The sequence below is a fragment of the Thermobia domestica genome, chromosome 2 (genome assembly GCF_964235325.1).
Source record: "Thermobia domestica chromosome 2, izTheDome1.hap1.1, whole genome shotgun sequence".
Classification (NCBI taxonomy): domain Eukaryota; kingdom Metazoa; phylum Arthropoda; class Insecta; order Zygentoma; family Lepismatidae; genus Thermobia; species Thermobia domestica.
The window spans coordinates 250,829,427-250,842,702 of record NC_137455.1 but is presented as its reverse complement, the minus strand read 5'-3'; the positions used below and the strand labels follow the sequence as shown (position 1 = coordinate 250,842,702).

The window sequence follows — 13,276 nt, the reverse complement described above, 5'->3', positions numbered from 1 at the left end:
ATAATTTTGTGTATAACATAAGAAATACGATTTTGTGTATCGATATGTATCTTGTGACTTACTTGTGAGAATGTGTAAAAATTTCTAATGCTTTATTTTGATCTATTCTTCATTAGCTTGCTGATAAGTACCCTCACTTGTATAAAATACTAAAAAGCGCACCTCCTGAAGACCTCATGGCACGCATCTACAGAGATCGATTAAGAACTACGTATCAGGTAGATTACTGCAAGAAAGGTGAGTTACTTAGTTACATGGAGTTTGGCATCAAATTGTTAGAAAGATGGCGGATCAGTTTCATAGATATTACAGTTCCTTGCTTGTGATTTAAAAATGCTGATCGATCATTCTTAATAGTTATTATACCTGATAGTTGCCTTGAAACCCAATATTGCAATTTACTACTCATACATATATAACTATGACTCAATGATTGATTCAAGTACACATTCATCCCATGATTTTATGGACTTTGATCTAGAAGATATCGTAAGCAACACACAAAATCTGTAGCAGCCGACCGCGACTCAGTTTGAAAGTCATTATTGTAAATTAAAAATGTTCAATTTACAGTATAATTATTTACAGTGTACAGTGTTTTTCATTGTGAGATTGGATAATATGCTTGACTAAAAGTAAACAAGTGTATTATTCTACTTTGTTTTGTAATTCTGGATATTATCCACTGCAGATTTAATGTCGGAACTTACGGATAATTGGCAACACGGGACCGTTATTGCCTCTTTCTAATTTACTAAAACAAGGGATGAATGTACTGTATCTTGAAAGTTAAAACTACTAAGAAGTTTTAGTTACACAAACTCATAATTCAAATTTTTTTAGATTCTACAGGGCTACAGAAATAGAATGACCAACTCAAAAGCTAACTCTCTGTAAGATATAAAGACCAGAAAGAATCTCTGTATGTTATAATGATTAGAAATCATTTATTTTTTTTGCATAAAAACATTTAATACTATTTGTAGTATATGTAGAGAAAATCAATCTCAAGTAATATTGACACGCACTCTTACTAGCAGACAACCTTGGCACCTTTCACAACCTTGACTCGCTTGAGGAGACTGATGATGATGCTTTCAAGCGAAATGACAAATTTAAAAAATATGTAATATCATTTACCTTATTTATTTCTGTTTCTATTGTACAAAACTAACTTTATAGATCTATATTATAATTTATTATAAAACTTGATATTAACGCGATATTAAGATTATTAACTTGTATTTGCTTTGTTTCTGGTCAGATTGTATTTGATGGATTGGTTTAATTTTACATCCTTTTCACTACAACCAATACTCTCTCCCACCAAATATTCCCATCGGGAACAGAACTCAGGACCACGGGCAAATTACACACACTTCTCGGCCACTTTACCACGAAGGGGACATTTCAGTTTTCTAGGCTTTGTGTTTTAATGAAACATTTAAAGAATCGTGTATAATTCTTTAAAAATTTGGAGAAATTTGACATTAAGAAGAATAATAAAGAAAACTCTTAGAAATATTTTCGTATGGTACCCCTGGTATTGAAATTCCGTAACTAAATTTAGGATTTAATAACAACTTAGAAAGTAAAACTATTTATGATTCTTCGTTAGAATGTTCTTGTTAATAGAATTCCTTTCCTGTACACATGTATGTTTTTTTCTCTACTTTCATTAATTCAAGCAAGTTTGCAAAATCATTTTACATTCTTATTTATCTTTCTTTCAATTACACATATTCAATTAAAGTATTTTTTAAAAGGTATTAAATGGTAGTAACGGCATCACTTTGTGTCCGTAGTACAGGTATCACTTTAGTAGCTCTTGATCCCTGGGCCCCAGGGTCCATAAACCACTTACCTCTAAAATTAGGCAATGGATACGTTGGCCCACGCGAAGAAGAGGTATATGCCATGATATGTATCTATGTAAATTTGGATGGTCCTTCTCGTTTCCTTTCATGGGTCTAAAATTACGAAAAACTTAAACATTTTGAGCTTTTTGATCTTATGCATCTCCTTTGACGATATTTTATCACGTTATGTATGAGTATAAAGGTTCATTTTCTACCATAGGACAACGGTACATTAACGCATCCCTCTAAACTTTTGGGAGGAGTGTGTAGAACTACCATTAAAGTTTGGCAGTTCGCAAATTTTACAATTTGGTATGATAGTATAGGACCATAATATGCACCTTTCTAAATTTGTTTGGTTCAATTCGTTCCCTTTTATGGGAAAAATTGCGAAAAAAGTCATAAATTTGGAAGATTTTTGACTTCGTGTATCCTCTTCTTTGATGATGGTTTATTACGTTATATGGATGCATGAGAGTCCCATTATTTTTTATAGAACATTGTTACATTAACGTACCTCTTTAAAATCTCGGGAGGAGTGTGTCGGATCATTCTTAAATTTTGAAAATTCCCAAATCTTAAAATTTGTTATGGTAGCATAGAACTATAGTATGTATACACATCTATAAGTTTGGATTGTTCATCTCTTTCACTTTTATGTGTTTAAGTTGCCAAAAATGTAAATTTAGAAAATTTTTGAACTCATGTGTCCTCTTCTTTAATGATGGTTTATTACTTTATATGGTTATATTATCTGTAATGTACACTGTTAATGAAGCATTGGTAAAACTAAATGTATTACCAAATGTTTCATTTGTGTTGTGTTTTGATTGGATTTTGAAGTATGTTGTACCTTTAAAGGTACACTGGTTGCTAACGAGAGAAAATTGTCTGATTCGCACTCATTTTCTTTTACAGGGTCTTATTAATATAATAGACAAGTAGGACACACAGAGATAACGCTAAAGTAGGGGATAAGGTGGGCGCCACAAGTGATATCGTTTGTCCCCTCTTCTGCCTTAACAGATATGTTGTATTGTAATACGGTCCAAATAATATTAAACTAATACTTTCTTTTAAAAAAAAAAACAACGGCCTCCCAAAATTTTTCTTTCTTTCACTTGACCCCAAGACATTAAAGCAGGTATCGTCACTGGAAACATAACTGAAAACAAAGTACTATCAATCATTTTATACATAGATCGCAATAACTTGTACTAGTAAACCCTTGCCACGTCATCAATACCTGTCACTCCAAGAAATGTTTCATGATTTAAAATTAATGTATGTGCGCAGTGATTGTAATGCAATTGACGTTGCTTCCTCTTATCTTCACGAGGTTCACTTGCAAACTTTGTGATGTTGATCTTGATCCAACATTCGCTAGGGATACTTCGTGAGCAGGTGAAAATCCTGATGTAAACAAGGACAAACCTTGTTTTGAAGATATAAATTGTTGCCCAAAAAGAAAAAAAAGTCTTGAAAGGGAACTACATGAATCATTCCCAAATTGGAACTAAGCAGATGGTGGTTTGGTGATAGTTATTCAAAATCAATACACAAAGAAAGCAGAGAGAAGTTACGCACTTTCACTCTATAAAGTGTTTTGTTTCATAATATCCGAAGAAATGGTTGATTGTATTGCCAAAATAAAAACATATTTGCGATTGACGGAAGACCATTCATGAAGTTAGTATTTGCCGTGTTCTTAGAGGTGATTTCCTTCTACAGAGGTTGTTCAGCCTACGTTTGGCCGATTTCGTTCCTTCCCCCTCCCGGGCAGAATGGACTCACCCGACTTGCTTCGTGGCGTCCTGCAGTGTTGTGCAGTGGCTTCCTGGGAACGGAGTTGTTTTTCCGCGCGGACGACAATAACGCACAAAACAGAACCATTGTTGTGAGTGTTGTGTTAAGTTAGTTTCCAAGTGTGTGGGTTTCCGCTCTGTGACCAAAATACCGCCCAAATTAAGCTCATTTTGGGAAGGCTATGTTGCGGCTCTTTATGACGCCCTGTTTCTGTCATTAGAAAACAGTGCAAGAAGAATGGTTGCAACATCAGTTTAAGTGGAATAAAAAACGTTATTAAAAAGAACGAAGCTCCACCATTTGTATCACCAACGAAGTTGCCTAAGAAGCGCGAATGCACCAAAGCCACCTCCACCATGCAGAGGAAACTTCGCAAAATGGCAATGTAAGAAAATCCGCCAACACAAAGGCGTATGGCTAATCGTCTTGGCGTGTCTTTGGGGACTGTGAGCCGGACGTTACACCATCAATTCAAGCTGGAAAAAGTCATGAAAGCTCGTGGCCATCTTCTAATAGATGCCCACCAAAAGGAACAAAAGTGTAACGCCCGGAAGCTGTACGAACGGCATCTAGCAAACAAAGGTGGATGTACGTCGTAACGCTCGATGAAGCATAGATTTACCTTTCCGACTGCGGCAAACCGAGAGCCATCATGTACCAAGAGAAAGGCGCGAAGAACTTCAGAAGGTGGGTCCGTGTCTGTAAAGAATCCTTCCCAAAAGGGTTTATGGTCGTTACTCGCTACTGTTACCGAGGACCACCTGAAGATTCGTAGGGTGGCGAAGAACTGCAAAATAAATTCGCAGTATTTTCAGGAGCAGATCATGCGGCCGATCTACGAGCATGAGATTCCAACAATGTACGGAAATGACGCCAATCTGGTGCGCATACACATGGACAAGGCCTCATCACATACCTCACGATTGTCCCTTGCATTCTACAGGGAGATGGAGGAAACAAGTTGTATACAGGTGATACCTTTCAATGAGGTACCTGTTAAATCTCCAGATGCAAGTCCTATGGACTATTGTGGATTTGGATTGCTGAAGCGGGCTTTGGGAAAACGGCGTGTGACAACTGTGGAAGGACTGGAAAGCTGTGCAAAGGGAATGGGACAAGATTCCCCTCCCAGTTCTTCAGAGAAGCCTGTTACAGTGGAAATTATTCTTTCGGGCTATTGTTAGGAACCAAGGAAAACACATCGAGCACTTAAGAACCTGGCGCTATGGATTCTTCTAAATTTTTAGGTAAGTCGAAATTGGCCAAATGTAGACTAAACAACCTCTGTATTAGGGGTATGATACTTCGAAACGAGATGATCAGTATTGGAGTTCCTACACGAAAACCTTCAGGTGAACAGTCTGCCCCATTGCATCAGAATACTTTTATAAAAAAAATTACTAGATAGAGAATAAAAGAGATGTACAATATACAAGTCTCGGCTTCTTTCTTAATATTCTACTGAGAAACTATCTCAGATGAAGTGTCTTTTATTGTCATGAATAGACAGTCATCATTCGTCAAAGCGATTTATTCAAAGCAAACCGATTCGCTCCGATTTTCAAGTTTGGACATTTTGCGGTTTATCGGGATATTGTTACAACATCGAACAATACAATATACAAGTGAGAAGTGTCTTGAAATGTAGAAGATTTGAATATATATATATATATATATATATATATATATATATATATATATATATATATATATATATATATATTGAAAATGAAGTTTTGTTTAAAAATCTCAAGAATTTTTCTCTTAGGGGTTAACGACTTAAGCAGCATTCAATTAGTTTTGTAAATACGTTAAATAAAGACATGTTATTATGTCTTTACGAGAGTCTATTTTTGTGCCAATAACACTTCTTCACACAATATAAATTGCGAAAATACAGTACAGATTTACAATAATATGTTCACTTAAGGAATGTCTTTCCATACCGTCGTTAGTTTTCGCCTAGTTTTACATGAAAGGTTTTCAACTAGCTAAGTTTTTGTACAACATGAAGTCACTGATTGCGGTAGCTAAATGGTTACTGCATTGAACTTTCACCCAAACCTGGGTTTGAATTCCATCAGGTCCGATCTTTTCAACTCCCATCTATTAGAGGTTTCTAAATGCAATTATAACTAGATCAATATGTAACAGAAAAAAAACAAAATACACATTAATTAATTTTGACGAAAAATAGGATGATAATAACGAGGAAACAAATAAGTACAGGAATATATTCAAGATACTAAGGTGCTGGACATGAAAGATAATACGTAATTAACTGAACATAAATATACGTTGAAATTGTAAATAACGTATATGATATGAATATCGATAGATGGAATAACGTGCTTTCACAACATAATCACAATAGGCATGTTAGTTTAGATACATCTCTCTCAGATCGACTCGAGACTGATGGAGACAGGACGGAAGCCCAATATTAATTAGGAGCGAAAACATATTTTAAGATGGTAAAATGTGATGTAGATATTTGTGAGTGATGTAAATAGCAAAAATATTTATTTCTGCTGCGTATAAATTTGATGCGTGAATATATATTGTTATCAGGATATTGAGTGACAAGTATAGAAATCTATACGGTGCATCAGTAATGGCATCAACTCATAAACTACGTAGATATAATGGTTGAGAAGTGTTAATACGACAGCGAATATATCGTTCCCTAAGTGTAGAGAGACGATCAATGATGCTGGGAAGATCAATGTACTCATATGTCAGGTAATTTGGATATGGTAATATAATACGATATCCGAGGTGAATAGCATGGCATTCCAGAGCTACAAGCTTTTCGTATAATATAGATGAGACATGGTACCAGGCAATGTGACCGAAAGCTAATATAGGGCAGTGCTTTCAACCTTTTATTTCGTGTACCTCTAGGCATACAATTGTGTTTCGCCATACCCCTGAAGCTGTTTAAAAGAAATTAAATCGAAATGAACTTATTAAACTTAATACGCATTTTTTGTTGATTACAAAGAAGGACAAATAGAGACCCGATAAAGGGACCATAAGCGTGCCAATAAAATACTATTTACAGGAAGATAAACTGCACATCTGAAAAAATTAACATGGGAAATTTCAAAATTTTCTTCAACTATAATCATTCAATAAAATTGGAAATACGTTTATTTTAGGATTACGTACTCCCAGAAATATCTTCCGGTACACCCAGGGATACCCGCGAGCACTGAAGGGCGTATGAATGTTTTATAAGTGTTGAGTAGTAACTCGGCATTTAGCCCCAAGTTTTGTCACTGAAACACCGTAGGAGATTAAATTCGCGAGTTGCTTTCAGTTTTTGGAAATGAGATTTTCAGGTGAATTTCGGATAAATTACCACTCCGAGATATGTTGCAGAAACGGCACTGACGCAAGAAAATATTTGTAGGATTTGTATGTACTTTACTGCGTCGTTTTGAAGAGAGGAAAGCGAGACATTTAGTTTTATCAGTATTGACAGCTAATTTCCATTTTTTGCATCAAGTAAGAATGCTGTTAAGGGTTATTTGTAAGTTTCTGCTGACCTGAAGGATTGTTGTCCCAAGCAACAAAAAGGCAATGCTATCTGCATATTGAAAAAGGTATACATTAGACGGTAAGTGTATCGAAAGTGTAAAATAAGAGTAATGGACTAAGAATGTAATCCTGAGTTACAACTGTGTGAGGAAAAATTGGCCTTGATTCTACATATCTACTGAAGTATACACGATACGTTTACTTAAGATGGAGTATATGACGCGAAGGTAACAAGTGGGTAGGCAGAGCAGCTGTCATTTGCATATTAAGCTATAATGCCATACTTTATATTGAAAGCTTGTTTAAGTGTATGAGGATTAGACAGATGGAAACCTCTTATTGTATTGATTTGTGATTTCCGTAGTTAAGCGGAGCCATTGTAGCCGATATATAATTTGGGCAGAAAGCCAGTTTGGGTATTGGTAATAAATCAAATGCTTTATGATCTGCATGAAGTCGATTTACTAGGATCTTTTTGAATAGTTTGCTAAATATAGAAGTTAACTCAATCGGCTGATATGAACTAGCATAATGAATGGGTTTATTTGGTTTATGGAGCATGCAGATTTTAGAAACCTTCCACTGTAATGCGCAATACCCACTTGTGAGGGTGAAATTATAAATGGAAATGAGGAACGTGATAAATAATACCAGTGATTTTCTTAGCATCCCATAAGAGATGTCCATACCTGGTGCTGTGTTTTCTCTTCGTCAGAGAATTAAATGAAATTCAATAGAAGCTATAGGGCTGGTAAGAGGATGATTGCGATCAATGTGATGAGATACAGGTTGTTGTAGAGAACAGATGCTAAAACGATCAATCCACTCATCACTACAGGGTGTTCAGATAAAGTAAAAACTGTAATTAGTCAGCTAAAGCTTTGCCTTATCCATATCAGAGTGAAGGAGTACACCATTAAGTTGAATCGTATATGTTACTATTGTACTTTCACCCGTTAGTTGGTGAAGTTTCTTCCAATAACGGATTGAATGTATTTCGTCTCGCAGCTTGTTGCAAATACTAATTCAGTGCTTCCTTTTGTATGCAATAAGGTAGTTCTTAACTGCCCTTTGCCATTGCCTGTGGTAAACAAGATTTTCATCGTTGCCAATTCGATTATATTCTCTAACGTGTTGGCATGTTTGCCACCAAAATGCAAGATATTGAAGTGACACTATTGGTTTGTGTGGACATATTTTGTCTTCAAAAATGGTTTCATGAGCGTTTGCTGTTAAGATGCCAGTAAGATGAGTGAGAATATCAGATAATTCATTCGTATTTAGTACTCGGCGCAGCAATATATGCAATAGCTCTGTCAGTATTCTGCTTATAGACTATGTTCCAGTTTGCTTGATCGTATCATTTGACAGGACGTAGTTCGGTTATACACTGTGGACAACGGCCCCTATTCACCAATAGCTTAATTGGAGCATGATTGTTGCCTATATTGTCAAAGATTTATATAGTACAGTCACTATCTAGATTAAATGACGTTATCACTACATCAGGCGTCGTTTGATTAATTCACCAAAAATGCCTAGGCAAACCATGTAAATGTAGATTTAGACGGTGAATTACGTAATCGGAATAGTGTTGTTTCTCTCGGTCACTGCGACTTTGGGTGTTGACATCGACCGAGATTATGGCATTTCGGAAATTCTGTCCAATGTAATGCAGAAAATCGGTTATCGTGGTCGTATATAGATAGTAGCGACATTGAGAACAACGGTTGGGTAATATATTGACAAGAGAAGAGGTTCCAGATGATTGTTAAGTATCTTTAGATGATTTGACAAAATAGTGCGTACTTAAGAAGAAACCCCAATGCCAACCCATCCTGTGTTGTTGCGCCAGACCCTGAGTAGTCATGACGATCTCGTGAGATCTCTTGTTTCTCAACTAAGTGCAAAAATTACGATCTTTTAACTTGACGATATAGACAATTTGATCAACATTGGCACGTTTAACATATTTAATGATTTGAAAAAAAGATTATCTTTGGGTGCGTATATTTTGAGTCAAAATCGATATGCAGAAGTTGTAAATTGAGTCTGGACTCTTGCCAGCTGGTGCTGTAGGTGCTTGAGAATTTATTAGTCAATAAGAGTATAGAAATCTAAAACTATCCGCAGTTCCATTGCAATCCTAAACTTAAAATATATCTTTTTAAAGAAGTGAACAAGTAAAGTCTGATTAGACGAAACTGCATTTTATTTTATTTTAAGGTTAAAGTTATTGTGTTCCAAGGTTAGAATTATAGCTTGGTAAAGTAAATAACACTTCTTAATTATGAGTTGATTTTGACTTTAACGTTTCTTTCAGCAGCGAGGCTATATGAGACGGACTTGTTAATTAATCATAAAATTTTGTTCATAGCTCTTTCTTACCCTAATTTTGAAATAAGTTTGAAAGTTACATTAATTATTCTAATTATTCTCTGGTACTAATGTTGAAAATATGACAAAAAAAAATCTGATCTGCTCTAAACGCATTTAATAATTATTTTATTCCCGTAGGTGAATATCCATCCGACGATTATCGCGAACTGATGGAAGCATGTGGATTCAAGGTACCTCCGGAGATGAAACGAAAGTCTAAAAAGCCTAAAACTAAACTAGTTGATCCATGCAAATGTATTGATGAAGAGCTAGACCCAGCTAAAACGAAATCCACGAGGAAGTATCCACCTCCTCTTATAGGACCACCAGGTATGGGAAATTTTTAAAGAACTTGTAGCAATGTCATGATTCTCAACAGTGGACCATGGGTCAGCGCCAGAAATATTTAGAGGAAAATACTCTTTTAGCCCATCACATTATTTAAGTTTTACTTCTATTTTATACTTTGAGTTATTACTTATTGTTATTATTCTTCATCTTTAGTAACATTTGCGTTTGAGCCTAGTTCACATGACCATTTGTATCTGAGCCGTCCATTTCGAAAAGGGCTCTAGTCCATTTACAGAAAATCCCAGAAATCCGAGGAAAACTGTAGAATCGATGCGTTTTGTAGAACTGGAAATATTTGAGGATGTTCAAGATTTGCACGTGAACCCACTGAAGTTCACATTCCCTGTTCTACAAAAATGCAGATCATATATTTTTCTAAGTTTTCTGGAATTTTCTGTAAATCAACAAGAGTCGTTTTGGAACTGGACTACTCATATAACAGTGGCGTACTCAATGGTTTTTGAGCTTAAACCCAATTTAAGTAAAATCTTATGTAAAACTAAGCATTTACCATATTAAGATGTGTACACAAACATCTCGAAATATATGAACTTGTGAGATTGAACTCCCTATGATTCACTTTTGCATACTTAAAAATAAGTCCAAAAGCTGATTACTGGCACAAATTGTGTGATCGTCAACAATCCTTACACACCTACCATATTTAAAACTGTTTGACAACTTCCATTTATAGTGCTGTTGTCAACGTTCAGCAACTACAATGAGTGTCACACAAAGGACAAAGAATTTCAGTGCTCTGAAAAGTTCCCTTTTCTGTTTAGAAATCAAAATTCCATGCATCAACTTATCCCGATACAAATGGAAGTTCCATGAATATCATTCAAGTAAAAAAAGTATTTGCCGGAAGCTGGAAAACTGTTTCCATTTATCATAAATGGGGTTTTAGGATATCCTAACCCGTAACTCCATAGCCCTTATTGAAGCGTTAGTAATGAACTTCTTCAATTCGACTCAACTGGCATTTGTGTTTCTGTCTGTCTGCTCCACGATAACTCTCATAAAACTTATCTGATTTTAATGTAATGTGGTATGTGTTTGAACATTCAGAAATAGCTGTTTTATTGGATATTGCAATTCACAAGAATAATTCACCCTATGATGGAAGATTACACATTTACATATAAAGCAATTAGGAATTAGGAATTGTATTTCTGGACTCTCGGCATCGATAACTATTTTAAACCTTCACGTATGAGGGATGATATCCCTTGGCGATCACACTAACTAGGTAAATGGATAAGGAAGAAAGGAATGGGGACGGAAGCTGCCCGAGACCTTTATGTTAGGTACCATCCCGGCGTTTGCCTGGTGTGAATGAAAAAATACTAACTTTCACCAAAATCATTCGATTTCAATACAATATAACGTATATTTTATTTTAGGCTTGTCAATCACTGTACTGTCTATAAAGAATATAAGAATGAATTCGTATCCTCCGTCCCCGTTACAATTTTAAAAATATGTTCAACAATAATTTCCATAAAAATTATATTAGAATTTAAAACAGTGGCACATAATTGTTTTCTTAAGGCTTGGAAATTATTCCCACTATATGAAGTGAAATTCAATAAAAAAGAAAGTGGATTTATATTCGGCTTCATTGAAGGCACATGTTTCACAATTACTTTCGTAAACACATATTCAGTTTGGTGGAATATGTGATATATGTTTCTGAGCTTGGGAGCTAAAATCCCAATATTTGGGCTTAGAATCAGTCTAGAATGAGGGAATGAAATTATCGCTCTCCCTGGCCCTGCAATTTAAGAAATACGTCTAGTGTTACCCATGAGACGAAAACGAAAATTTTCTCATTTCTTATCACGAGTTTTTGTGAACATTTCGTCTTTGTGAAAACTTTTCTCCTCACGTCTCACCTAGAAAATTATTTCGTCTGTTTTCTTTTTTTAATTTATGTCCTGCTTTCTTTCTTAATTTAATCTACAAGTTATCAGATACCTTCGGAGTCACAATAAGTCAACGAAGGGTGTGAAAAAACAACAGTTCAACCATATTTATTATTAGAGTATATTGTATCTTTGAACACTGCTCTTCATTCTATTCGTACAACCAATATCTATCAAATTTACATATTTGATACTATGAATCGTGTAACACTGAAAGAATATTTGAAAGCTGAAACTTGACACAGTATTGCTCACAAAACTCGAGTAATTTCTAGTCTCGATTCTTGTCTCGTTTCCCATTTTTCCCATCTCATCTCGAATTTGAAACTGTGCTTCTCGTCTTGTTGTCAACACTAAATATATCCCACAATATTTATCGTAAAAATAATTCGATTTTGGTAGAAAATAGTGCATATGTTCTACAGACTTTTCTAGAATCCTTTCTATTTCGAACTGAACTCAGTCAATAATAAAGAAATCAATTAACTCTCTCTCTCTTAATTAAACGAGTGAGTTTTCTTTCACTTCCTGATACTATGGTAGGTTTCCAAACGATATGAATTCAATATTCAAACTGGTTGTAGTAGATCTAGAACTTCCAGTTGCAATACAGGAATAAAGTCAGAGGTCGAACTAATCTTGGAACGCTAAAGCAACATCAGAAAGCCATTTCTTGCAATGTTTTACCGTTTCTGCTATATGAAAATTAATATTCAAGCTGGAGATGGTAGTAGAATTCTAAAACTTCAGATTGCAATAGAAGAATAAAGTCGGAAATTGAACATATTCTTCGGACGTTTAATCGATTACAGAAAGCTACTTTATGCTATCTCTAATCGTTTTTGCTCTAGGAAATCAACTTTGAAACCGGGAGTAGTAGAAAAGTTCTACTACATCCGGTTTGACATATAGATATGCGGGTAAAGATGGTATATTTTCGAGATGGTAAATCAGTTTATAATACCCGATTTTCGTTCTGACTTACCGTTTTTACTTTATGGAGATCAATATTGAACGGAAGCAGTACTAAGTTTCTATTTTTCACGATTTCAGTGCTCCAATATTACAATGCCATATTTTTTTTTAGAAATCACTTGTCGCTGTCTGTTGCCGTGTTTGTTCTATTGCGATCAACGTTGAAACCGGAATTTTTTAATTTCTACCACTTATGGTTTCAATACAAGGATAACGGATGAAATGGAACATGTACTTGAAACGTAGAATCAATTCCAGAAAACCCGCTTCTTGATGTTTCTTACCGTTTTTGCTGTGTTACTTGTTGACAGACTGACTGACGGACATACCTGTTCTATAAGACTTCCGATATTTATGGATTGGTCTGCGAAAACTTCTTTAAAATAATTAAAAAGTCTGATATTTATTAGTAATATGAGGATCACTTGATCCAACTTT

General features: G+C 35.2%; 1 protein-coding gene across 2 annotated transcripts in view; it reads left to right on the top strand.

Annotated features, from left to right (window-relative positions):
• LOC145678447 (uncharacterized) overlaps positions 1–13,276 on the top strand; it is a 132,093-nt gene that overhangs the window by 108,442 nt on the left and 10,375 nt on the right. For both annotated transcript variants that reach the window (XM_081748583.1, XM_081748582.1), the window contains exons 4-5: positions 117–237; positions 9,726–9,917. In XM_081748583.1, the coding sequence (XP_081604709.1) occupies positions 117–237; positions 9,726–9,917 (313 nt within the window). The remainder of the gene's footprint in view (positions 1–116; positions 238–9,725; positions 9,918–13,276) is intronic.